A 26,170-nucleotide genomic window follows, 5' to 3' on the forward strand; every position below is an offset into this window, starting at 1 on the left:
GGGTTACAGGGGGCTCTCGGTTCATGCAGAGTCAAGGGCCGGTTGCAGTGTGACCGTCCTTCTAGGATTCAGCAACCAGGCAGGGGATGGGGTAGCGGGCTGAGTGTGGAGGGCACCTGGAAGGAGGAGGGGGAGAGATGCACGGGAGGGGCGCCCCCCAGGACTCACATTTCAGCATCTTGACAGCCACCTTCATGGTGGCCTGGGAATGGCTCAGGCCGTGGGCGGTGGCTTCCACCACCTGCCCAAAGGCTCCAGAGCCTAGGGTGCGTCCTGGGGAGAGAGGGACCCTCAGTGCAGGCCTGTCGGGAAGTCACAGCTCCAAGACCAACCCGATATCCCGGCAGCCACCCGGGACTCAGTGCTCCCTGGCACTCGGGGAGGAGGAGTCTTTTGTGGATTTGAGGTGTTCCACGGAGGCTTCTGACATCTCTGTCTTTCCCAGAAGCCCAGCTAAATCCTGCCTGCTTTCTGGACCATCTGAACCCTCAGACACCTACCACCCTTCTTCCCTCTCTTCCTCATTCCCCAGAGGGGGAGCACAGTGCTTCTATAACCTTCAGCCTCCGTAGCAGGGCGCAGACAGCCCTGGATGAGTCCTTCCTCCCTCACCATAGAGGAGTCCCACCTCAGAGCCATTCAATGACAGCACCTCAGTGGGGATCCCCAGATCATCTTGTTCCCATAGTACTGAGGAAGAGACTGAAGGTCAAAGAAGAACTCAAGTCTCCAAAGTCGGCTATGCGTGGCAAAACGTTGGGGCCAGACCCCAGGCTCCCACTCTCCTGAAGTGCCCACCTAGAGGCCTCCCAGGGACTGACCGAGCACAAGCTGGTCCCGTGGGAGCTCCCAGGTAGAGTCGTAGGGCAGTTGCATGGGGTCCACGTAGATGTACTCATGGCCATCGGAGCTCACAGACTCAATCACCTTCCACCGGATCTCATAGCGTGGCTTCTGAAGAATCAAGATGCAGAGGTGTCCTGGCCTTGGCCCACCAAATCCAGTTCTTTCTGGAACATAGGCAGCAGGAGACAGCCCCCCACAACCCCACCTAGGCCCAGAGCAACCTATTCATAGAGCTAGGTGACAGCAGGTACCAAGGGGTGCAGTGTGTGTCTGTGTGTGTGGGGGGGTGACTGAAGAGAAGCTCACAGCTGAAGACCCAGATTATTAGAACTTTCCCTTCTCTCTCTCTTTCTTCCCCCCCCCCTCCCCAACCCCCTACTCCTTTGGTCATTACTGTGACTTGACTGCTCCAAACTTTTCATTAAAAAATACAGGGGCAGAAATGAAGAGAAACAGAGAAAGATATCACAGTACTGAAGCTTCCACCAGTGCAGTGGGAGCCGAACTCAAACCTGGCTTGTGCCCATGATAAAGCAGGTGCACTAAGTGAGTTGTCTTGCCAGCCCCATTAGCATCAGCTTTTCTTAGGGCCCTATCTGCTCCTCAGATAGGATAGAAAAGCAGGTGCCCTGAGACTGATGGGGAGCAGCACTGGGAGTGTTTCCCAACCCCTTCCCATGCTGGCTCAGTCAGTCACAGCCAGAAGGAGGAAAGACACAGCTTTGGAATGTTGAAACCATTGACTGCTGGAATCACAGGGTTGGAATCTTAGAATGACAGCATGGAGTGTGTACGTGTGTGTATGTGTGTGTGTGTGTGTGGGGTGCCACAGTGGTGATTCAAGGCTCATAAAATGCTGGGTGAACTCCTGGCATAGAACATGGAATCTACACACCTCGGTCTTTAGCATGTCCCTATAGCTGAAAGTTGGGAGAAACCCAGTGTCTATGTAATTCAGCCAAAGTGTCCCCTGTCTTATGGCTGTGATGGACAGGGCTGATGGCTGAGAGGACAGGGGAAGGGACAGTAGGGTCTGGGAGCCTTGGATGGCCCCTGTTGGCTTCAGCTGTGAGGTGAAGGCAGCCCAGATGTCCTTCTAGAACATTTTGCACTGAACTCCTTGCCAGGTCCAGATGTCACCATATCCTATAGTGTTTAAGGGTGGCAGAGCCCTGGAGTGGGGTGTGTAGGGTGTTGGCCAGGACAGGGACTTACCTTCTGCCAGAGCATGACGAGGATGATGAGGGAGATGACTGTGAGGACCACCAGGGCCAGGATGGCTGAGATCACTACCACCTTGAAGGGGAGGGCTGGAGGCAGAGACAGAGATGGCCATAGCAGACGGAGCACCTGTGGCAGCCTGCTCCTGCCCCTGCCTCTGACCCCACAGAACCCTGTGCCTGCCCTACCCAGAGCACCACCTGCACCCCAATTCAGGCTGTGACATTAAACCCTCAGTTGCTCCCCCAAATGTCCCAACCCCTAGTAGCCTCTCTGGATTACTGGGGAGGGGGCTATACACTCATGACAGCTGATTGAGGTCCACCCCTCTTCTGAATCTACAGCCCAACTTGGAGCCACCCCAGTTAGGACACTGCCTGACCAGAGGACTAAGAGAGATCTGTAGCCGCAGTACAGAGGACCAGCTTTCCCCAGCCCCATGTCACCCAAGTACCTCACTGGGGTGACTGTATAGGGCTGCCTCTGCCCCCAAACCCATGCCCCAAGCTTCCTTCACCTGAACTCTAAGCATCTTTGCCACAAGGTTCCCCATTACTGTCCCCTCCCCCTGCATCCACCTGGCCAGACCTCGTCTCCCCTGTCCTGCCTCACTGGCCACCAATGGCACACCTCCTCGTCTGTCTCCCACCAACCCTTCTCCCATCTCCAGAGAACCCTGTCCCTCATTCTTAGGGTCCCCCACCCCTCTTCCTACCAGATCATGCTCTGTGGGCCCATGAAAAAAACACACATCGGAGAGTCATCTCCAAGGAGAAAGGGGCATCTTTATCCAATCAGTTGGCCTGAGGGTCCACCCATCCAGGGCTGTGTATGTGTGTGTGGAGGGATTTGAGAAGGCTAAGATATCAACCTCCATCTTTCCCTCTGCAGGGCACAGGGAGGCAGGTGCGTCAGAAGAGTGCCTACATGTACAAAGGGTCTGCCTGAGTGTGTGCATAAGTGTGTTCAAAATGTCTCAGAGTGATTGAAGAGAGAGCATAGTGGTTATACAGAAGTCTCTCATGCCTGAGGTTCGAGGTCCCAGGTTTAATCCCTGGTACTACCATAAGTCAGAGCTGAGGAGTGCTCTGGTAAATAAATAAATAAATAAAGTCTTAGATGTCACAGCCTGGCTCGCAGTGGTTGCCCTCCCACTTTGCTGCCCGGCCTCTACACACACACACACACACACACACACACACACACACACACACGTGATTCCTTACGTTTCCCTGCCAAAAGTCACACCTTAGGACTTTTTTTTTTGCCCCTTGCTGGGGCTCAGCGCCTGCACCACGAATCCATTGCTCCTGGAGGCTATTTTTTGTTCCCTTTTTGTTGCCCTTTTTTAAAAAAATAGTTGTGATTATTATTGTTGTTGTTGGGCAGGACAGAGAGAAATGGAGAGAGGAGGGGAAGACAGAGAGGGGGAGAGAAAGATAAGACACCTGCAGACCTGCTTCACTGCTTGTGAAGCAACCGCCCTGCAGGTGGGGAGCCGGGGACTTGAACCGGGATCCTTACACTGGTCCTCACGCTTCGCACCATGTGCACTTAACCCACTGTGCTACCACCCGACCCCTCCTCACTTTAGGACTTTTTTTACAGACAGCTAGAAAATCCTTCCTTATCAGGATAATGCCTGCTTATCTTCAAGGATTTGATCTTGAATTTCCGTTCCCCCACCCCAAGAAGATACTTCCCTGAGTCCCACAAATAGTCCTGAGGCTGAGTTCCACAGAACAGTTGCCCAGTTCCTCACCTGCCTCCTTTCTGAACTATGGGCACCAGGAAAGAAGTAACAGTCAGCCTTTGGCCTTTACACCTCCAGTGGGATGCTGGGATGCTATAACCATTCACCAAGCGAGGTAGCAGGCGAATGCCAATACATGCACAGAAATGCACTCATATCATACACAAGGATTGGCAGGCAGCAAAGGAATCCATCTGGGAATAGAGGGGCTCTCCACATGGGCCAGAATCACATATATGTGCTCATGACCCTGCTAATAGGCATGTGCCATCCACCAGGCACATGTGTTTTGACTGTGCTTGCAGCTCCTCACACACAGGCACACATAAGATAGGTTTGCATGCACACACACACACACACACACACACACACACACGAGTTGTGTGCACCTTGTTTACATGCTTGCCTGCACACCTGCATGTGGGTTGTCCACCCATGTGTTCCCACACAGAATTCTACTTCTGGTTTCCTCTGTGTGTTTAGGGATTGCCTGCACTCTTGTGCATGGCTTACAGACACTCCAGCTTTGGGCATCAATCTTTGGGAGACTGGGTGTTTCTTATTATATGGTTTACAGTCAGCACTCGGAGGGTTGGCTCCTGTGTGTGAGGACCAGGTCTGCTATTGATGCAGCTCTGGACACACAGTGCAGAAACACCTCACAGAGGCAAGGGAGCTAGTCCCAGCACAACTTACAGACAAACGCTTGGGATGCACATTTCAGGGAGAAGGTAGGCAAGGTGGTCTTACCTTATGAGTAAACAAGACCACACTCTGTGGAGTCTCAATGCCCCCTGAATGCCTGTGAACCTAATACCTTGGCCAGCTGCAGATATAAGCACAGACCCAGGTATGAGTGGGTTGAGGTAGGGAGAAGGCTGCCGGGGGTACCCAGGCTCCAGGACTCACTGTGCGGCACCACGGTGACCTCCAGCATGTGGTCAGTCTGCCCGTTGCTGGCCGTGCAGCGCACCAACACTGGCTGGTCCACCTGAGGCAGGCGCAGTATGCTCACCACCTCAAACACCTGCTCTTCCTTCCGGAAGGTGACATTAGTCTCCAGTTGGCTCTCCACCTCGGAACTATTTCCCAGATGCGTAGGCAGTGGCTTGCGGGGACACCTGGCGGGAGAGCAGACCTCATGGGCTTCCAGTGTTTCCTGCTGCAGGCCAGGGAAAACCCAGGCCAAGAGCAGGTAGCACAAAGCAGAGGTAGAAAAGACACAGGATGACCAGTCCCAGCTTTTTCCTGTGGTTCCCTGCCTTGACCAGCAGGGGGAGATGTTTCACCCTTGACCATCAGGTCCCACTCCAGAACAAAGGTCCCCAGATTGCAAAATCCATCCCTTTCATTTGACCATCATGTACAAGGCAAGGCAAAGGGTCAAGCTGGGCAGTGGAACCCCTGGTAGAATGCACAGATTACAATATGCAACGACCCAGGTTCAAGTCTTCTGTGTGACTTTCAGGGTTTTTTGTTTTGTTTTTCTCTTGCTGTCGAATGCTGGTCTCCCTTTGCTAGGATGCAAACTATATAAAGGCAGGATCTCGAGAATCTTGAATGGACCGGCATCGTGCTGCTTGATAAATATATATTTATCTAATTAGGGCTGGCAAAATAGCTCACAAGGCTAGAGCCTCGTGAGCAGTGTTGTGGGTATGTCTCACTTTATCTCCCTGTTGCCTCTCAATTTCTGTCTCTGTCAACAAAAGTTCTTAAAAAGAGGGGGAGGGGAACCACTAAGAGTGGTGAATCTGGTTCACCATGTTAACACCGAGAGGCAGCCATGACTCTGGTGGCAGTTACAAAAAAAAAAAAAAAAAGAAGAAGAAGAAGAAGGGGGAGCTGGGCAGTAGCCCAGCGGGTTAAGCGCAGGTGGCGCAAAGCACAAGGACCAGCATCAGGATCCCGTTTGAGCCCCTGGCTCCCCACCTGCAGAGGAGTCATTTCACAGGCTGTGAAGCAAGTCTGCAGGTGTGTATCTTTCTCTCTCCCTGTCTTCCCCTCCCCTCTCTATTTCTCTCTGTCTTAGCTAATAATGATGACATCAATAATAATAACAATGACAACAATAAAACAACAAGGGCAACAAAAGGGAAAATAAACAAATAAATAAAGAAATAATACTTAAAAAAATTTTTTTTCCTCCAGGCTTATTGCTGGGCTCCGTGCCTGCACCATGAATACAGCGCTCCTGGAGGCCATTTTCTCCCCCTTTTGTTGCCCTTGTTGTTGTAGTCTCACTGTGGTTATTATTATTACCATCGTTGATGTTGTTCATTGTTGGACAGGACAGAGAGAAATGGAGAGAGGAGGGGAAGACAGAGAGGGGGAGAGAAAGATAGACACCTGCAGACCTGCCTCACTGCCCATGAAGCGACTCCCCTGCAGGTGGGGAGCCGGGGGCTTGAACCGGGATCCTCACATCAGTCCCTGCGCTTTGCGCCACATGCGCTCAACCCACTGCTCCACCGCCCGACCCCCAATAAAATACTTTTAAAAAATTAACAAGGACACCTTGAGTTTCCAGGAGGTCATATCTTTTCGGCTGTGGCTGCAGCCTGGATTCCTGTGCCCAGAGGAAAGGGCCAGACTCCTGACTGTCCCTCAGTTCATCCAGCCCTGCCTAACTGTGGCCTCCCATCTGCTCACCTTTTCAGGTCACTGCAGGTAGACCAGGTAAGGTGTGGCTGGGGCATGCCACGCCCAAGGCAGCGCACTGTTTGCTCACCACTGGCGGGATGGTTCTCATGCAGCTCCAGCACACGAACAGGCACTGCAAGGAGAGGATAGGTAGACAGGGAGGAAGGAGGACCTGAGCTCAGGCTGGGAGTTTCCATGAAGAGCCTGCCCCAGAGTCCCCTCAGGGGTGAGGAGGGGAGAAGGGAGCTGAAGATGAATGTTCAGTCCCAGGCAATCCCTGTGTGAAAAACTCCTCTGGGCACTTCAAAGCACAAGCCTCAGTAGGGTGCTTCTATGGCTTCCACACCTCTGACACTTGCTAATCTCTCCCTTTCAAGAAGGAGAGAGAGAGAGAGAGAGAGAGAGAGAGAGAGAGAGAGAGGACACAGACCTCAGGATCAGAGCCCTGGGAAGACAAGAACTAGAAAGCAAGGGCATTCAAGGTCATGTTTCCCTGAAGGAGTTTGTGTCACCGGGTGCTTTGTATTTATGCCTCAGGATGTTGCTTTTCCATCTGCAATCAGAGACGTTGCACTGTCTCCCCAGAACAGAGGTTTATTTTTAGAAGGTCAACTGACAAAAATAAGTACATACATAAAAAACATGAAGTCACGGCCATGTAAGTCTTCAGGGCCCCAACCCCTACAACTGGCTCTTAGTCTCAGTCACAGTAAAAGGCAAAGTCTACAGAGGGGTCCCGCAAGGGCCCACACTAAGTGCATCCCGCCCCCTTCACACACACACACACACACACACACACACACCCTGTCTCAGCTCTGACCCCATGGCTCAGCACTCCTCTGTTCTGGTCACACAGACCTTTCTACACTGCACTGACTGATGTGCCCTTTCCCCAAATAGCCACTTGACTAATAATGTCCCCTGTGCTTCAAGTCTTCCCGCAAATGCCATCTCCACTGATGGCCAACCCTGATCATGCTATTAAAAACTGCAGCCCTCGCTGCCCCCCCCCCCGCCCCTTCGTCCCAGAACTCTCCATTCTCCCTACCCCAAAATTTTTGTGTTTGTTTTTCTTCCACAGCACTTTGTGGCATTCTAACCTTCCATGTGATTTGCAGGGGGGTTTACTCTTGCTGTTGAAAGTTGGTCTCCTGCTAGGATGCAAACTATATAAAGGCAGGTCCTCCAGGACCTTGAATGGACTGGCATCCTGCTGCTCAATATATATAATTAGGGCTGGCAAAATAGCTCAACTGGATAGAGCACCTGCTTTGCCATGCTCACAGCCCAGGTTCTAGCCTGGTCCTCACTGAACAGTGAAACCCTGGTGTTGACAATATTATACTATACTGCCAATATTACTAGTATAGTATAGATGGTATGTTTCTGAAAAGGGAAATCATTGGTACACAAAGGCCTTAGGTTTTTAAAAAATAATCAGACTAGTCCAATAGCCTCTTTGCACAGTTGGGGAAGTGGAGGCTCAGTCAATTTCACAGTGCAGGGAATACTATCAGTGCTGGGTCAAGGACCCAGCCTTCTGAGTCTCTGGCTTTCTAGCTCTTCTATTTCTTCTATGAATGACTTAACAGTGAGGAGCAAGAGAGGCTGGAGATTGGGCAAGAGCCAGGAAGCAGGGTGGAGAGGTTCTCACCATTGACCTGCAGTTGGAAGGAGATCTGGACCTCAGCGTCTTCATGGTGGGCCAGTATGGTGTAGTTGCCAGCCTCAGCCACCTCCACTCGCACCAGTGTCAGTTCTGACACATACCTGGAGGGCAGACCAGACCACTACACTGTCAGAGCCAGACCTGTCACTGCCCTTGGCACTTTGCTTGGACAGACAGGAAAACAAGGCCCAAGGAGGGGACAGGTCTTGCCAAGGTCACATATAGATGTCAGCAGCAGAAATAGAACTCACTCCTGGTCTCATGAGTCCTCACCTACAGGTGGATCCACTGAGTCAAGAGGACGAACTAGGAGGGATGGGGGGGGCATGGAGGAGAGGTGCAGCTCTTCCCTCCTCTTCCATATCTCCTCTTTTTCAGAAAGACTAGACACTGCTTAATCTTAAAGCATCAAATCTCAAGTAGATCTACTAATCTCCAGCCTCAGGGCTACCATCCACAGGAGGTGGTCCTCTTCAACCATCCTGCTTTTTCTCCAGGACATTGTTTCCTCCTGTTGATTCTACTCATCCTTTGACTACCCCCCAGCTTGTACCACTAGACAGGCAATTCCAGGGTGGATGGAAGTCTGCTGGGGATCCCCAGTACCTGGCAAGATATCTAGCATACAGGAGATTCTTAGCAAAGAACAGAAGGACTAGGTTATCCAGCGACTGAACCTGTAACCTGCTCGGTAGCTACAGAGGAGGAGAGTTTCAAAAATGGGATGGGCTGTCAATTGTCCTCACCGAGTTTCGGACACATTTCGTGTAGTCACGGAGTATTCGGCAGCGTTGGGGTCACTCAGGGAGGTGTTGTCCTTGTACCACACTATAGTAGGCGGAGGGTAGGCCTCAAACACCACCTGCAGTGTCTGGCTTTGGTGCAGCTTGGCGATTTGTACAGCGTCCAGATCCCCCAGAAACACCAAGAAGCCGCTCTCTGTAAAAGGCCACTGTCAGAGGCGGGGCTATTCTCTGCCACCAATGGAAGGGACCAGTGGCTTCTGGGGGAGGGGCTTTTCCTAGCCCCCAATGGGGCAGCATCTCCCAGGGGCGGGGCTATCCCTGGCTACCAATGCAGACCAGTGCATACTGGGGGCGGGGTCCTAGAAGTAGGGCATCAACTGGATACTCAAGGAGCCAAGCCCTCTTGGGGCGGGGCTAGCCCCAGCCTCCAATGAGGCCACAACTCCCAGAGGCAGGGCTATTCATAGCCACCAATAGGAAGTAAGTCCTGGGATGGGGGTGGAGTACTGGGGTCAGGGCATCAACTAAATGTCCAAAGAGGCCAGCCTTCTGGGGGCGGGGCTTCAGGCTTTAGAGACTGAACCAACGATGAGGCTACCAGAGCTGGGGTTGAAGATGGGAATGGGCCTTGAGGCAGGGGCCCAATATTGGTCTGGGGGCCAGGTTTGAGGGTGGGACTGGAGTTGTGTAGTTTTCACTGTGCATGTGCTGGCTAAACAGAAAGTCACAATTGAGATGAGGGTTGAGTGGGATCCCTAATTGGGATGGAATTGGGATCCACCTTAGAGTGAAAGTTAGGGCTGAGCCCAAGGCACCCACCGACAACTGTTACATTGATTTCCTTTTCATCCTGATGGTCGCTCAGACTCTCAGAGACATTGCAGATGTAGGTCCCGGAGTCCCCCGTTTCAGCATTGGGGATGTGCAGGATGGAGCGAATATGTGATGGTGTGTTGATGAGGAAGTCAGTCACTGGTTCCACCATGCGCCCACTCTGTAGGAACAGGGGAGGCAAGCCCCTATATCAGGAGGGGCCCGAGAAGGTAGACTGCAAGTCCAAATGTCCATTCCTGGCAGGACCCTTCTGCTAACCCCTAGCTCAGTATTACCTCCATACGAGGATATGTCCACTCGAAGTTGACCACCTCGTTTCCGGTTACAATGCACATGACAGTAATGTTTTCACCCTGACGGACCACAGTCTGCACGGCACTCACAGAGATATTGATGGACGACACTGATGGAGACAGATTGGCTGAGAAAGACACCACCGGTAACCGGTACTTCAGTTTGGGAATGGGGTTGGGAGTCCAGAGAGGGCAGGGATAACTGGTCTGGACTAGCCATTCATTCAACAAATATTTACTAAATACCTACTATGCACCAAGTACTATATTTAGGCTTTTGCAGTAAACGCAGAAGATAAAAAATTCCACCTTTCATGGAGCTGACATTCTAGAAGGGGTAACAGTCTGAGAATCAAAATACTCTCTGGACATCTAAGTATAGATAGCACTTATTATGTTTAGCCATGTATCAGGCACCCGGGGCCTTTTGTTTTATTTAATCTTCACAAAACTTCCATTAAGTACACAGTCACCGTTGTCCCTAAGTTACAGAGGGAGAAGTAGGCAGGGGAGACTTTTGTGCCCTACGCTGAGTGACTCAGATGGAAAGTGTGGGGTGGTCTAGTTAAGTAGGACTCAAGTCCACATAGCTCCAAAAATGAGCCTTTGCCCAGGTGTGACCTTGGGCAAACATTTTTCGCCATGTGCGCTTAACCCACTGCTCTACTGCCTGACTCTCCGGTAAACATTTTTCATTCAGAGCCATTTCCACATCTGTAAAATGGCAGAACACTACCTGCCTTCTAAGAACTTAGCAAGAATCCAGTGAAAAAACTGTAAGTCTGGAAAACCGGAAGGGGTTTGTTCTTGTTCTCCCTCTCTCTCTCTCTCTCTCTTTCTGAAGGGTCAGTGGATCTCTGCTAAGACCAGAAAGGAGACTCACCCTGGAGGCTGTAGACATGGTAGGCGTCAGATTCGATCTCCCTGTCCCCAATGATGGTTTTGCAGACAAAGGTCTTGTCCTCAAAGATGCCAGTGAAGCCATGCTGGGGATCGTAGGGGACAGGCAGTGGCACGTCTACTTTCTTCTCATACAGTGTCACTTCCAGTTGTGGGTCTGTCACCCGGCATGGAATTGTAGTCTCACTGACTTCCGTGAGAAAGATGAACAGTTCCTCAGCATGGACAGGAAGGAAGCCCACAGTGGGATCTGCCAGGAGGAGGGCCAAAAATAAGAACCAAGGAATTGGGTCTGGATTTCTCTATGATTGTGGTCTCTTTCTTCCTTTCTTCTCTGGCACTCATAATTATTCTTCTCCTTCTACTACTACTCCTAAACCTCCTTCTTTTAATCTTTATTATTGGACACAGCCAGAAATTGGGGGGGGGGAGATAAAGAGGAAGAGAGACAGAAAGACACCTGCAGCACTGCTTCACCACTTGCAAACATTTCCCTTTGTAGGTGGGGGCTGGAGGCTCGAATCTGGGTCCTTGCTCATAGTAGCATGGGCGCTCAATCAAGTGCACCACCACCCAGCCCCTCTTCTTCCTCCTCTTCTTTTACTCCTCCTCTTCCTTCTCTTCTTCCTCTATTTCCTCCTCCTCTCCCTCCTCCTTTTCCTCTTCCTCTTTTTTTTCTTCCCAGAGCACTGCTTAGCTTTAGCCTCAGGCATGAAATTCTTTTTGCATAACCATGATGCTATCTTCCTAGCTCCCCCTGCTTGTCAATTACAGAATAGGGTGCTCCCCCAGGGTGCCTTCCACCCTTCACATCTGACACTGACAGCAGCAGAGAGGAAACAAAACTACTTCATAAGTTGAAGGGCAGGTGGCACTTGGAGCATGGAGCATGGAGGAGAGGAGATGTGGAAGTCAAGGAGGAGAATATTGGAACTGGCTAGGAAGGCCGAGTTCTTGGAAGCTGGGGAATGGGTGGGGTGGTAGGGAGCAGAGTGATCCAGACCCAGTAGTGGGTGGAAGTGTATAGACTCCTGGCCTGGGCCTGATTGAGTTCCATGATTCATCTGCATATCTAAGGTGGCTACGTTTCAATTTCCTTCCGTTCCCTTTCCTTTTTACATTTTTATTTATTTGCCCAACAGGGTTAGCTCTAGGATTCAGTGCCTGCCTGATGAATGCATTGCTCCAATAGCCAATTTTTCTCCCCCCCTTTTTTCTTTTTATTTGATAGAACAGAGAGAAGTTTACAAAGGAGTTAAAGACAGAGAGGCAGTGAGAAAGAGAGATACCTGCAGCACTGCTTCATGACTCATGAAGATTTTCCTCTGCAGGTGGGGATCAGGGGCTTGAACCTGTGTCCTTTTGCATGGTAATATGTGCACTCATCCAGGTGCACCACTGCCTGGCCCCTCTTTTCTTTTCATTTAGATAGAGGCAGAGAGGCAGAACGTGAAAGAGACCATAGCACCAAGCTTCCTCCAATGTGTTGGGTGCCAGGCTCGAGCCTGGGTCATGGCCATAGCAAAACAGTACACTATCCAAGTGAGCTATTTCACAGGTCCTAGTGGCTGTATGCAATGCAATTACTAAAGAGCCCCTTAAGGTCCCCTAGATGCCTGTAATGGATGGCAGGAGAGCTTACCTGGCACAAAGATGTAAAGGCGCTTTTGCTCACTGGGCTCTAATTCTGTGGAACCATTGTAGACACAAATGTACTCTCCTGTGTCAAGCCCAGTGACATTGGCCAGTGTCAGTCGACTGGAAAAGTTGCCATTCTCAGTCATGGTCACTTCCTGCTCGAGACTTTGGGACATTCGTTCCCACACCACCGGGGCTGAACCCATGCAGGTGGCCACGAAAGTGCTGGAGATGTTGAGGATAAACTCTGCTTCTGAAGGGGTGATGACTAGGCCCTGAGAGGCCTGGGTTCCCAGCAGCAACAGCAGGGGCAGCAACAGCATCCGGCCTTGGGGAAACGAAGCAGCCGGTGTCATGACCATGAAAGGCTGGTGCATCCCCCCTCTGCTGAGCCAGTGCCAGCTGTCTGTACACTGGAGCCTGAAAGGACACTGAGGCTTGCTCTCCCAGTACTCTGGGACCTGTGGGACTCCATTTGCTAGCAGAACTGTGATTTCAGACTCCCCCCCCAAGTCCTTCAACAACCTTCCACCCAGGCTGTAAGCACGCTGTCACAGAGGCAACAGGAAGTGGTAGGGAAGCAATCTCCATGCCTCCAGTTCCTGCATTACTTCCCAGGTCACTCGCTGAGCTTCTGCTTGAAGCCTGAAGCTGCTCTGTTTAGGAGGAGGGGGGAGTGAAACTGGGGAGGAGGGAAGACAAGATAGCTCAGAGGGAGGAGAAGCACTGAGGCTCCTGGAAACTGGAGGAGACTGGGGGTGGGGGGAGGGGTGACAGTGTGGATGAATGATTGGTCCTCCATCCCTCTTCTGACACTACTCAAGAATTCTTCAAGCCAGGCCTGGGGGTGAGGGCAGCATTCCCTGATGATGAAAATGAGAGTGTGTTCTGGGAGGGGGTGCCGTGGATAATGAAGTGTTGTACTCTTCTTAAACAAGAAGTCCCAAGTTCTATCCCTGGCATCACATGTGCCAGAGTGATGCTCTGCTGCAGTCTCTCTTTCATTAATAAAAGTATTTAGGCAAAGAAAAGACAAGTAGGAAGGTCTAGACTTGTAGGTGTGGTGTTCTGCCAGCCAGTGGGTCATTCTGGTCATTCTGGATGAAGCCTTGGTTGGTCATCTTCCCAGTGGGTAGTAAGGAGGGAGGGAGGGGCTAAGAGAAGCTCAACTGTGACTTGGGGGGTTACAGTCAGTGCAGGGCCTAGACAGAATAAAGCTGGACAGACTGACCCCAGGAAGTGCTGAAAAGAAGCTAAGACAAGGTAGGGATAGCAGGTGAGGGGGCGTGGGGCATAGGAGTTCAAGTCAAAGGCTGTAGCTGATGCTCTGGACAAGCTAGGTGGGCAGGTGGAGAGGTGGAAAATTCAGGAGCGAGCATGGCACTGTTGTGCCTGCCATCTCTGGTATGCTGCTGAATGGTATCCCTGTGCCCCTATACCATTCTACCTACCTTTAAAGACTGGAGCCCACATGGCACTCTGAAGTCAGATGGTGACCTGTAGAATTAGACAGAGTGAGTGCCAGGGCCCATCTGAGCCACCAGCTCCTGCAGAGTAACCCCCACTACTACCACCCAGGCCACCCAGCCTCCATGTTCCATTCTGTGGGCCACTCATGTTGCCAGACCCCCTCCTCCTGTACAGGGCCCAGCCCCTCCCCCATCTTGGCAGCCTGATTCTCCCCACCTCCACTAGCCCCTCTCAGGGCCTCTGTTTCTCTGGATATACAGTGGGGGCAGGGGTCTTGGCTGGGATGGTGTCCAGTGGCCCACAAGTCCTGACAGCCCATCCTCCAGGTGATAGTTCCAATACCAGGCACTTATCTGCCAGGACAAATATTTGGGAAAGTGTGATGAAAGGCCTGGGGGAGAGGGAGTGGGGACAAGCTGGACCTGGCGAACTCCCACAGCTCTGCAAGCACAACAGGAAATGGAGGCGGCTGTGGGAAGGGAAGCGGGGGAGTCAGGGTTGTGGAATGTGTGTGGGGGGGTGCCCCATGCATGGCCCCCTCCGCTTAGCCAGGAGCCACAGCACAGGGAGACCCAGGGGAGAGGAGCCAAGATCCTGTCCCAGGAGAGGCCCTGACCACATAACGAGCCCCCAAAGATCCTTGCAAACCACTGGCTCTGAGTCCCCTCTCCTCACTCTACTCCCAAGGTCCAGAAGGGGAAACTGATGCTTTGAGAGGGAAAGAAGTTCACCTGAGATGATACAACAGACTTAGTCCCAGAGGGAAACAGATTTGAAATGATGGGGGGGGCGGATAGCAAAAAGACAGAGAGTTAGTGTCTGGAGAGACAGTATAATGGTTATGGAAAAAGACTTCTATGCCGGAGGCTCCAAGGTGGCAGGTTCAGTCTCCAACACCACTATAAACCAGAGCCGAGCACTGCTCTGATCTCTTTCTGTGTGTATGCCTATCATTAAAATTAAATAAAACTTTTTTTTAAGCGAGAGAGGTGGTGATAGAGGCAGGACTCTGTCCCTGTCCTTGGAAGCCCCACCTGAGAGTCCCAGATAATTCCCAGTCACCTAAATTTGCAAGGTTCAGCCAGCATAGAGCCAGAAGTAGAGGGTGTCACATAGCAAAGTAGGTGGGGAGCAAGGAGTCCTGGGGTGCTGTTTTCTCCGAGTAGCTGTGCAAGACAAGCCCCAGTCCCCTCCCCAATTTACCAACCCACTTTAGTTTATAATCCAGGGCTTGGGTTCAAGTTTGCTCCATTAGGGCTACCTCCAGTGCCATCGCCACTTCAGAGGACTGGGTCTCCAGCTCGCAAAATGGGGTGATGGTAAGGATACCACAAAGTGGGGAGGAGGCAGAGGCAATGCCCCTGGCCTGTGTCCCCAGCTGCTGCCCAGCTACCCCCCCCCCCAATTCTCTGCATACTCTTCTCTTTCTCCTCCCCATCCCTGGAGACTGGCCTTTCCGGGTCTCCCCAGTTCCTCCCGCTTGGAAAGCTCCCCTCCAAGACTCCCCCACACACACATACATACATAATGCCCAAGCTTCCATCCTTCCTGCCCCAGCCCCTCCAACTGGATCCCAGTGAGCTGCAGCCCCTCTTAGAGGCCCATCTCCCCCCCAGGAAGTACCCTCCTGGCGCCCCTCTTCCTGCCCCAGATCTCAGCCAAAGAAAATCACTAGCAGCCAGTGCTAGGGGGAGGGGGTCACCAGGCCTAGCTGTCCCTCTTCTCAGCCTCTGGCTGGCCACACTGTTTATTATTCTAAAGGAGGAATTTGGTGGGCGGCCCAGTGGCCTGGCTGTGAGAGAGAGGCTGGGCCCTCTGGGCTGCCCCTTCCTCCCGCCCCCCCCCCCCCCCCCAAATCTAGGCAGGCAGGCAGGCCCTCCCCAGCTCCTCTCTCCTGCTGTGCCTGGGACTGTGTTGAGACTGAGCTGAAGTAGGAGTTTCTAGTAAGGTACCTGAAGCCCAGAGACAGGCAAAATTGGGGCAGGACTATACAGAGAAACCAAGCATCTTAGACTGGCTTCTCTTTATGAAATGAGTGTTTTGGCTGTGGTATGAAATTGAGTGAATTTCCAGTCCTCACTGGGACTGTTTCTTTATTCATACAGGAGCGGTTTGGATAGTTTGTTTCCCTTCTTCTTCTCCTTCTCCTTCTCCTTCTCCTTCTTCTTCTTCTTCTTCTTTTCTTTTTCTTTTTTCAAAGATTTATTTATTTATTAGGGGGCTGGGGAGACATCATAGTGGTGATGTAAAAGACTTTCATGCCCAAGGCTCTGAAGTTCCAGGTTCAATCCTCAGCACCACCATAAGCCACAGCTGAGCAGTGTTTCTAATAATAATAATAATAATAATAATAATAATAATAATAATAAAGTGTTGACACACACCATAATGAATTTGTGAGACAGAGAAAGAACCAGAGCACTAATTTGGCACATGTGATGCAAGGAATCAAATGCAGAAGTTTTTGTTTTTTGAACTTATTTTATTTTTATTTATTTATTTATTTATTACCAGAGCACTGTTCAACTCTGGCTTCTGGTGGTACAGGGGATTGAAGCTGGAACTTTGGAGCCTCAGGTGTAAGAGTCCCTTTGCATAACCATTATGCTATCTACCACCACCTCAAATGTAGAACTTTTAGCTTGAGAATCCAACACCTTATCCACCACACTACCTCCTGGGCTGCAATAGGTTCATTTCTTATTTATTTATTTATTTATTTATTTATTTATTTATTTATTTGCAGGGGGACTTGAACACTGTCCAGCTCTAGCATAAGAAGGTGATGGGGATTGAATCTGCTCTTATAAACTGAACTATCTCTCCTTAGTCCTGAGAGGTTCATTTTGAAGATTCACTTCTGAAAATGCTACAGATGGAGAGGAATCTCAATGGGTAAAGCTCATTCCTTTCACAAGTGGGACACTGGGTTCAAACCTTGACAATGTAGATGGCGGAGTGGTGCTCAATCAATCAATCTTGAAAAACTAAAAATGTTCTAGAGAAGGTGCTAGTCACTGTAGGTGATGACTCATATAGTTTATATTTGCTTTCTATTGCTGGTAGAGTTCATTGACCAAACTAAGTAAACATGCACAGTTCAGGATGACTCCTGATCACTCCAGCATCTGGTCACTGTCATTCTTACTGGGTCTATTGATGGGAGGGGAGGAAGGAGGGCTACAGCCCTGAGTGTAGAAGCTTCTCTGGGCCTCTTGCCTGGTGTCCAGACAAAGGAACCGGGCGTATGGAATCCCAGGAGGTGGCAGGGAGTAGGTGACATGGACAACAGGGGACTAGAGGGACCAGAGTGGGATTTGGAGCATCTAATCATGCCTACCCAGGTCATATTTATCTTTATTATGATTATGATTCTTAATTATTATTATTTCAACCAGAGCACTGCTCAGGTCTGGCCTATGCTGGTGCTGGGATTGAACCTGGGACTTTGGAACCTCAGGCATGAAAGTCTTTTACATTGCCATTGTGCGGTCTCCTCTGTCTTTCTCCCAGGCCATCTTGAGTAGATGCCCTGACACTCTCAGCTGTCCATTCAGTGCTGCTCTGTGCTGCCCAGAGAGCCCCATAACCCCACTAAACTCAGAGAGGCCAGGCAGGTGATTTAGGGGGTTTGCCTATGATAGTTTCCCCCTGGAGGGATCCACAGGCACAAGATAGGTGTCACAGGTAGAAGATCCTGGTTCAAGCCCCTGGCTCCCCACCGCCTGTGAAGCAACTCCCCCTCTCCGTCTTCCCCTCTTTTCTCCATTTCTCTCTGTCCTATCTAACACAATGACATCAATAACAACAACAACAATAATAACTACAACAACAATACAAAACAACAAGGGCAACAAAAGAGAAAGTAAATAAATACATATTTTTTTAAAAAGCTGACCTGCTTCAGCAGGTCATAACCTACTACTTGGGGAGACCCCCTGGGAGTGGGGGAGAAACTCCGGGGATCCCTGCCTTTGCCCATGCAGACAGTGTTATGCACTGGAAAGCCCTCAGGACTGCTTCAGTCTTGCTCAGGCACAGGTGAGAGTGGTCCAAAGACGGGGTCATTGCTCAGTTCCTGATGATGCATCAGAGGGACACTTGGCAGGCAGGCAAAGTAAGAAACCTGAGCTCTGGGACAAAACGTGCTGGAGCGTCACTCTGCGAGCCATGGCTTTCCCTCCTTCCAGCTCATGCTAGTCTTAGCTTCTTTCCCACCGTCCTAATCTAAATAAAGCTGGTCCATCTTGGCCACATCCGCCAGCAGCAGCTTTCCTCCCTCGGGGTCCCAAGGCTCCCACGACACCAGCAGGCTGGGGGTGGTGGAGTGGGAGGAGGTTGGCCCTCACGGCTGCCAGCGGGGGAGGCCCGCACACGGTGACCATATGCACACCAGCCCAGGCTTCTGCCTCCTCGCCAGCTCACAAAACACCCCAAAGCACAGCCGTAGCCGTGTGTGCAATGAGTGTGTCTAACCTCCACCAAACATGCGTGCACGAAGCTCCCTGTGCCCCAGAGAGCTCATGCTCACCTGAACACGTATTGCTACTTGTGCAACGATAAAGCTCAGAGCCACATATATTGTGCATTTACTTGATTCATTTGCTCCTCAGCCAACTCGACCAGGGAGATAGAGACATCAGATGGAGAAACTGCCCAGGAACATAGTAGAGACTGAGCCACACCCTACAAACCCCTTGCCTCCAAGCCCCCACTCCAATCATCACCACCTCCCACCCTAAAAGCCATCAATTCTCTGCTTACCCGGCTGGGGCTAGGGAGAGGTCTGCAGGGTTGGCTGAAAACAGATGTGTTTTGTTTGGTCTGGGATTTTGTGCTACACAATTGTACATCCTATGGCTCCCAGCAGACTCCCTGCCCCACCCTGCCCTCTTTTTAATTCAGATAAAGAGATGTCTCAGGAGACAGAGAAAGATAAAAGGAGAGACCTGGCAACACGACACTGCTCGATCGTTTTTTTAAAGCTCCCCATTGGCACTATGCACAGTGTGATGCCAGGGGCTCAAACCTGAGTCCTCATACATGGTGTGCTCTACCTGATGAGTTATCTCTCAGCCTCAAAGCAGATGGTTGCAGATTATCTGACAGAACCAACAGGACTTGGTGATTAGATATGGAAGGGATCCTACAGAGAAATATCATAAATAATCCCTACTTATTTCTGGCCTAGAACCAGAGGCAGGGTGCAGAGCAGGAGTGTGTGTGTGTGTGTGTCTGCACTCTGGGCTCTAGTGTCATTTTCTGAGATAAGATTGAGGGGTGGAGGTGTGTCATAGAGAGCCACCCCAGCTGGCTTGGGGTGTGTGTAGGGAGTGAGGGAGAATGGGACACTCATCCTGAGGGCAGGGGAAGGCTGGGATGGAAGAGGAGTGTTCCTACTTCAGGAAGGAAGAGGTATTTGGGGCCATGCTGTCTTGGAATTGGGATGGTCTGAATCAACAAGATGCCAGAGGGAGGAGGAGGCATGACCTTGGGGTCATGGGGTGAGAGCAAGGAATGTCAGAGTTCCCCCGCCCACCTCAGCCATCACTGGCTCTGTGAGGAAACTGAGGCTTAGAGAAGGTCAGGGGCGGAGCCCAGTGTTCTGAGCTTGACAACAGGGTGCTGAAGCTCAGGTGGGAGATAGGTGCCCAGGCCTAGGACTGCTGCTTCTGCCTGCCTCACTCCCAACACACACCTGCCACCATCTCCTCCCTCCCATTCACAAACTCTCCATCACCAGCCCTGCATCGCATGCTATCCAGGCAGGCAGGAAGTGTTAACTGGCTGGCAAAATTCAAGGCACAGCCTGCAGTCTCCCCAACTCCTGTGGGCCCTCCCAACCACTCCCACTCCCCCAGACAAGCTTTCAGGGCACACAGCTCTGGCTGGGAGTGAGGCAGTGCAGGTTCTAGTCTCAGCTGTCATCCAAATGGGAATGCCATCTTGTCCCTCTCTGAGCCACAGTTTCCCCATCCATGCAGGAGGTAGGCTGGGCTGCCCTGGGGGCGGGAGGGCACTTTCAAGGCTTCAAGCCCTTTCAGAAGGCAGCTGTGCTGAGCAGGAATGCTGGGGGGGGGTGCTAAGTAGGGGAGAGCAGGGCCCAGGCCTCTGGGATGTCATGACTCAGCTCAGGGAAGGCAGCCAGCGCCAGGCGTGCATGCATGCATGCGTGCGTACGTGGAGGCAAGAGGCATCTGCAGCCAGAGACCAAGAGCTTTCTGCCATCCTGCTCTTAAGGCACAGGCTCTTACTGTGCCATAGCTACTGGAGAGATGCCCCAAATGAAGCAGCAAAGTGGACTCAGTTGAAGCTCAGGAGGCAGCACAATGGGTACAGCACTGGACTTGCAAATATGAAGCCCTGGTTCAGTCCAAACATTGTTCTGGTTCTCTTTCCTTCATTCATTAATAAATAAGCTTCTGTCTCCTCTCTTACCTCCTCTCTCTCTCTCTCTCTATCTCTCTCTTTCTTTCTCTCTTTCTCAGTATGTGTGTGTTTGTGTATTGTAGTTGCTGTTGTTGCCCAGATTCATTGCTCAGGAATGATGCTTTCAGAGAGAGAGACAGAGAGATATCCTAGCACTGAAGCTTTCTCCAGTGCTGTAGAAGCTGGACTCAAACCTGGGTCATACACATGACAAAACAGCACACCGTCAGAGTAAGCTATTTTGCCAGTCTTAGACTTAAAAAATGATTCAGAGACAGAGAGAGAGGGAGAGAGGGAGACCATAGCACTATTCCACCATACAGTGCACAGTGCTTGAACCAGGGTCCTTGCACACAGTAAAATGTGTGCTCTACTGTTGAGTTACTATCTGAGCCAAATAGACATATAAATCTTTAACAGGAAGAAATGGACTAAACTGAAGTCTCTTTGGGAAGGTCAAGCTGCAAGAGAAAAGTGCCAACTTGCTGGGATGTCATTCTGATCTCCTGCCTCAGCTCCCCTACCCCGCACCCCACCACACACACAGACAGCTCCACTGCCTTGCCCTCCCTTACATACCCCCTCCCCTGCCCCCCCTTGCCTGCCCTGGACCAACCAGAGGACCCTTTCTAAACCCTGAGGTCCAGCCTTTAAGCATCTCCTACAGATCTCCAGCTCCAAGTCCCCAGAGCACAGCTCTGCCCCCACACTCCTCTCTCAGTGCTCCTCTCCCCAAGGACACAATGGAAAGAAATGACCTATTTTCTGGAAGTTCAAAATAAAGTGAAACATCTGTCTGGCCACATGCCAGACTGATCAAGGACAGACTGATCCTCGCCCCCGACCCCCCAGCACACCCCCTCCCTGCCTCTGTGTGTGTAGGGGTGTGGGGTGGGATGGATAGAGGAGCCCGGATTCTTGGAACGGTTCGTGGGAAAGCTCTCAGTGTGTGCCTCAAGGTCTCTGGGGGCCCAGGGAAGGGGGTCTGGGTCCCCACAGGGGCTGGGAACTGTGAGAAGGAGGTCAGGGAGGGAGGGAAGCCTCCACTCCTGAGCACAGCCCAGCCACCCAGCAAGTGCTTCCAGCCTTCTCTGGCACCTCCAGAGCCTCCCTGCGAGCCCCCACAATTACCCTCTGGGCTGAAGGCCTGGCTTTGCTCAGCCCAGTGGGCCCCTGGCTCAGAGTGCCCAGATCTCTTGAGGGACAGGCCCTTCAAAGAGGAGCAAAGCCTTCGAAGATCTTGCAAATAACCACAGACATAGTAACATCACAAGCAAAGTGATAGCTACTCTTATTTAATCTGCTCAGCCCTTGTTGTAAGAGGCCTCAGAACAGCCCCAGAAGCCTTGGTGGCTGCCCCATTTTACAGAGCAGGAAGGAAAAGCACCCAGAGACCCGCCATCCCCGGGACACCTGATGCCCCTGGCACAGCAACTCCTCCCACCTCTCCAGTATAGAGCAAAGACTACCCCACACACAGTATGAGTTTTAGCCTGGCCCTTCCCTAGCCCTGGACTTCCTTTAGCTGGTTGAACCTGAGGAAGGGAGACACATCATCTCTGGGTTGGAAGGGTCAGAAATGCTCCCTCTTCCTGTCTCCACCAGCTTCTCTGCAAACAGAGGGGCCTTCCAGGTTATCACTGCACATTTCCCATGATGGGATGCTCACTACTTCCTCTGTGGCTCATTCCATCCTTAGACAGCTCAGCATCTCAGAGGCCAGGACATTAGAAATATTTGTTTGTAGGGGTTGGGTGGTAGCGCAGTGGGTTAAGCGTATGTGGCGCAAAGTGAAAGGATCCCGGTTTGACCCCTGGCTCCCCATCTGCAGGGGAGTCGCTTCACAGGCGGTGAAGCAGGTCTGCAGGTGTCTATCTTTCTCTCCCCCTCTCTGTCTTCCCTTCCTCTCTCCACTTCTCTCTGTCCCATCCAACAACGAACAGCATCAACAACAATAAGAACCACAACAAGGGCAACAAAAAGGGGGGGGGAGAGAGAAATAATTTGTTTGCAGCTTGGGTGATGGAACAGTGAATAAGGCATTGGACTCTTAAACATGAGGTCCTGAGTTTGATCCCCAGCATTGCATGTGTCAGAGTAATGCTATAGTACTCATCTTATTGAACAAATAAATAAATAATCTTCTAAAAATATTCCTATGGAACTGAGCAGTGGCAAACTCAATAAAATGCACACTTTACCATATAGGAGGAAGACCTGGGTTTGAATCCCTGGTCCCCTTCTGGAGGGGTGAAGGGGTGGGGCAGTGCTGCAGGTGTCTCTTGGTCTCTTCTTCCTTTCTATCATCCCTCACTGCACAATTTCTCTGTCTTAGAAAAGAAAAGAAAGAGAAAAAAAGAAGGAAAGGGATGAAGGAAGGAAGGGAGGGAGGGAGGGAAGGAAGGAAGGAAGGGTGAGCCATCAGGAGCAGTATATTTGTCATGAGCTACCGAGCCCCAGCGATAACCCTGATGGTAACAAGGGGGAGAGGAGGAGGAGGAGAAATATTTGCTATATTGGATGCAAGCTGTCTCATGTTCTTTCTCCTCTACCCACCAGTTTGTTTTTGTCCACCTTCCACCTACCTCCCCACCTCAGTCTGTGATGCTAGTCTTCACTCTGCTGGCCCCCACAACCTGAGAACCAACACAAGCTCTTATGAGTCTAGAGCCTGGCACGTCTGCTAAATGAGATGACCTATATTTCATTTCATCCGTACCACAGTTCTACATTTCAAAGGAGAGGAGTTGGAGTTTCAGAGAGGTTTAGTAAGAGGCCTGAGGTCACAGAGCCACTTAGTGCTGGTGCTGGGATACATGCCCAGGCTGCTTCCACTCCAAACCTGCTTTCTTACTGTTGTGCTAGACAACTCGACTCATCCTCAGGAACTGGCCAGCCCACAGAGAAGTACACACACACTCCTTCAGCCCAGAGGGACTACACCTAGCCCAGGCTCTCAGCTCTATATCCTGTCCCTCTCCTCACTAAAGCCTGTTCACTCACTGACTGGAAAGCCAAGCTCAAGACAATGCAGGTACTTCCTGCCCCTTGGCTGTGGGGCCTGCATACTTCAGAGAAGGGTCCTTGTAGCAGTTAGCCTGGGGCTCAAGGGGGAGATCCACCCATGCCACATGCAATCCAGGGCTCTGAGGTGGAGCTTTCTGGCAGCCAGATAGCCAGGCTAGGAGGTGGCAGTGCTGCCCAGAGCCTGCAGTGCTCAGGTCCAGGAGTGCCCTGCTTTTGGGGGGGGATAAATGGGGACTGCACCACTTCACTGTGAGAACAGGGGGTAAGAGGAGCAAGGGGAAGCCTCTGCAGCTGCATTGTTCCAAGCATCCTCCATCTCTAGTTGCCCTCCCCACCCCCAGAGCCTCATCTCAGGCTGGTACCATAGCAACAGAGAGGCCAGGCCTGGCAGCCAGAGGAGCCCCTGCGAGGGGTCCCAGACTGAGGCTGGGGAGGGGGGCACCGTAGGCGCAGACAAGCGAACCTTCTGTTCTGCAGGAAGCTGCCAGCCTGGGATCAGCCTTGGGCCACAGCGGGGGCTGCAAACAGAATGGGTTTTCAGAGCTCAGTGGGCAGGGGGCAGGCAGACCTTGGGCCCTTTGCACTGACCCGAGAACACTGGCCATCCCCCAGCAGCCGGGCCAGGGGAGCGAGCCACTAAGAAGACTGCCACTGACTGATGCCAACTGCAGGGCATTGAGATTCCCATCAGAGGCCTTGCGGGAGAAAGCTCCCACATTCCCTTCCCCTCTTCTCCTACATATCCGCTCTCAGCCCTTTCTCCATCATCAACCGGCTCAGTCTTCCCTTTTGCTGTCACTCAGCTTCTCTGGGCCTTGGTTTCCCCATCTGTAAATGACACTTGTTGAATGGCCAAGACCGTCAGATGGGTTCGTCCAAGTGAAATGTGGGGGTTGGGGCCTGGCACACAGTCTGAAGCACAAGGTGGCCATGTTTTCCACTCACTGCCTGGGGGTAGGGGTGGGGCTCAATCACTTGAATCTGGGGTTCCTAAGCACAGCCCCTTGAGGTACTTCTTGTCACTGAAGGGTGAGTGCACCCATAGAAAAGCCTTCCCTAGGGATTCCTCAGAGCAGGGTTGCTGTGGTCACTGTTAGCAGTGTCCCCAGGAGAGTTGGGGGCGGAGGGTGTCCCAGAGTTTCAAGGACTCAGGCCAGTCCCAGAACAGAACCCCAGTTCAGTGACTCCTAGTCTATCCTCAGCCACCCTGCAGTTTCCTGTATATTTTTTTTCCCCAGAGCACTGCTCAGCTCTGGCTTATGTTCATTTGAGAGACTGAACCTGGGGCTCTGGAGCCTCCAGTATGGAAGGTCTTGTTTTGTTGTTTTTTTGTTTTGTTTGTTTGTTTTGAGATATCCCCTACCCAGTTTCCTGTACCTCTTGCCTTAGCCCCTTTATTTGATGCCCCACAAGTGAGGAAACCCACTTAACAAATTTGGAGGCATTTCCAAATTCCTAGCATGGCATTAGGCTTTGGGGGTGTTGGTGGTGATGGTGTGCTCACTGGGTGCCCACACAAGCATGGGGGAGCAAATACACAGGGGTCAACTCTTCCAATGCTCAGGCCCACCCCTCAGCCACCCCCCTACGATCTCAGGATATGCTTACTGAAGAGTGGAATGGGTTGGAGACAGTGACCTGCTCCTGAAGGGAGATGACAAAATGGGGTGTGGAGTGGACAGGACTAACACAGGGGACCCTGACACCTGCAGTCTGTGCCAGAGGCCCTGTGAGGCAGAGGAAGCACATGGAAGCTTAGTCAGGTCAAGTGCAAAAGTTCTAGCTCAAAGGGGCCAGGTGGTGATGCACCTAGTTGTCTCACACATTACAAAGAGCGAGGACCCAGGTTCAAGCTGCTGGTGCCCACCAGGAGGAAATCTTCACGAGTGGTGAAACAGTGCTGCAGGCCTTTCTCTCTCTCTCTCTTTCTCTCTCTCTCTCTCTCTTTATCCCCCCTTCTCTCTTGATTTCTCTCTGTGTCTACGTAAAAATAAAATAAAGTAGCACATGTATCCATAAACTACTGCAAAATATATACCTGAAAGCAGAAGTACACTAGAGTTTGCAGTGAGTACCTCCCTAACACTTCCTCTCCACTATTCCAAGCTTGGGATCCATGATTGCTCAACAAATTGTTTGGCTTCATATGTTAACTCTCTTTTCAATCACCAGGTTCCAGATGCCACCAGGATGCTGGCCAGGCTTCCCTGGATTGAAGACCCCACCAATGTGTCCTGGAGCTCAGCTTCCCCAGAGACACACCTTACTAGGGAAAGAGAGAGGCAGACTGGGAGTATGGACCGACCAGTCAACGTCCATGTTCAGCGGGGAAGCAATTACAGAAGCCAGACCTTCTACCTTCTGCAACCCTCAACGACCCTGGGTCCATGCTCCCAGAGGGATAGAGAATGGGAAAGCTATCATGGGAGGGGGTGGGTTATGGGGATTGGGTGGTGGGAATTGTGTGGAGTTGTACCCCTCCTACCTTATGTTTTTGTTCATTAATCCTTTCTTAAATAAAAAATTAAAAAATAAATAAATAAAATAAAGTAAAGTAAAAAGAGTCCCAACCTGAAATCACTTCTTCCAGGTCTAAGTTCTGGTCCTGTGCATCCTAAGCACATGGCCTTTCTGAGTTGAACCTCCTTGCAAAACTATACAGGGGAAGGTGAGCAGATAACACAGCACAATTGCTTCATAA

At 51.4% G+C, this 26,170-nt stretch overlaps 1 protein-coding gene across 3 annotated transcripts in view; it reads right to left on the bottom strand.

Annotated features, from left to right (window-relative positions):
* The window catches only part of PDGFRB (platelet derived growth factor receptor beta), a 50,495-nt gene that overhangs the window by 16,847 nt on the left and 7,478 nt on the right, over window positions 1-26,170 (bottom strand). For 2 of the 3 annotated variants that reach the window (XM_016185296.2, XM_060181051.1), the window contains 12 exons: window positions 13,995-14,040; window positions 12,548-12,871; window positions 10,889-11,155; window positions 9,988-10,133; window positions 9,698-9,872; window positions 8,879-9,071; window positions 8,118-8,233; window positions 6,473-6,596; window positions 4,730-4,941; window positions 2,062-2,156; window positions 822-954; window positions 169-273 (listed from right to left, as the gene is read on the bottom strand). In XM_016185296.2, the coding sequence (XP_016040782.2) occupies window positions 169-273; window positions 822-954; window positions 2,062-2,156; window positions 4,730-4,941; window positions 6,473-6,596; window positions 8,118-8,233; window positions 8,879-9,071; window positions 9,698-9,872; window positions 9,988-10,133; window positions 10,889-11,155; window positions 12,548-12,871; window positions 13,995-14,016 (1,912 nt within the window). In that variant the 5' untranslated portion in view covers window positions 14,017-14,040. The remainder of the gene's footprint in view (window positions 1-168; window positions 274-821; window positions 955-2,061; window positions 2,157-4,729; window positions 4,942-6,472; window positions 6,597-8,117; window positions 8,234-8,878; window positions 9,072-9,697; window positions 9,873-9,987; window positions 10,134-10,888; window positions 11,156-12,547; window positions 12,872-13,994; window positions 14,041-26,170) is intronic. The other variant, XM_007516401.3, reaches the window with a different exon arrangement.

The sequence above is a fragment of the Erinaceus europaeus genome, chromosome 2, assembly GCF_950295315.1.
Source record: "Erinaceus europaeus chromosome 2, mEriEur2.1, whole genome shotgun sequence".
NCBI classification, from domain to species: domain Eukaryota; kingdom Metazoa; phylum Chordata; class Mammalia; order Eulipotyphla; family Erinaceidae; genus Erinaceus; species Erinaceus europaeus.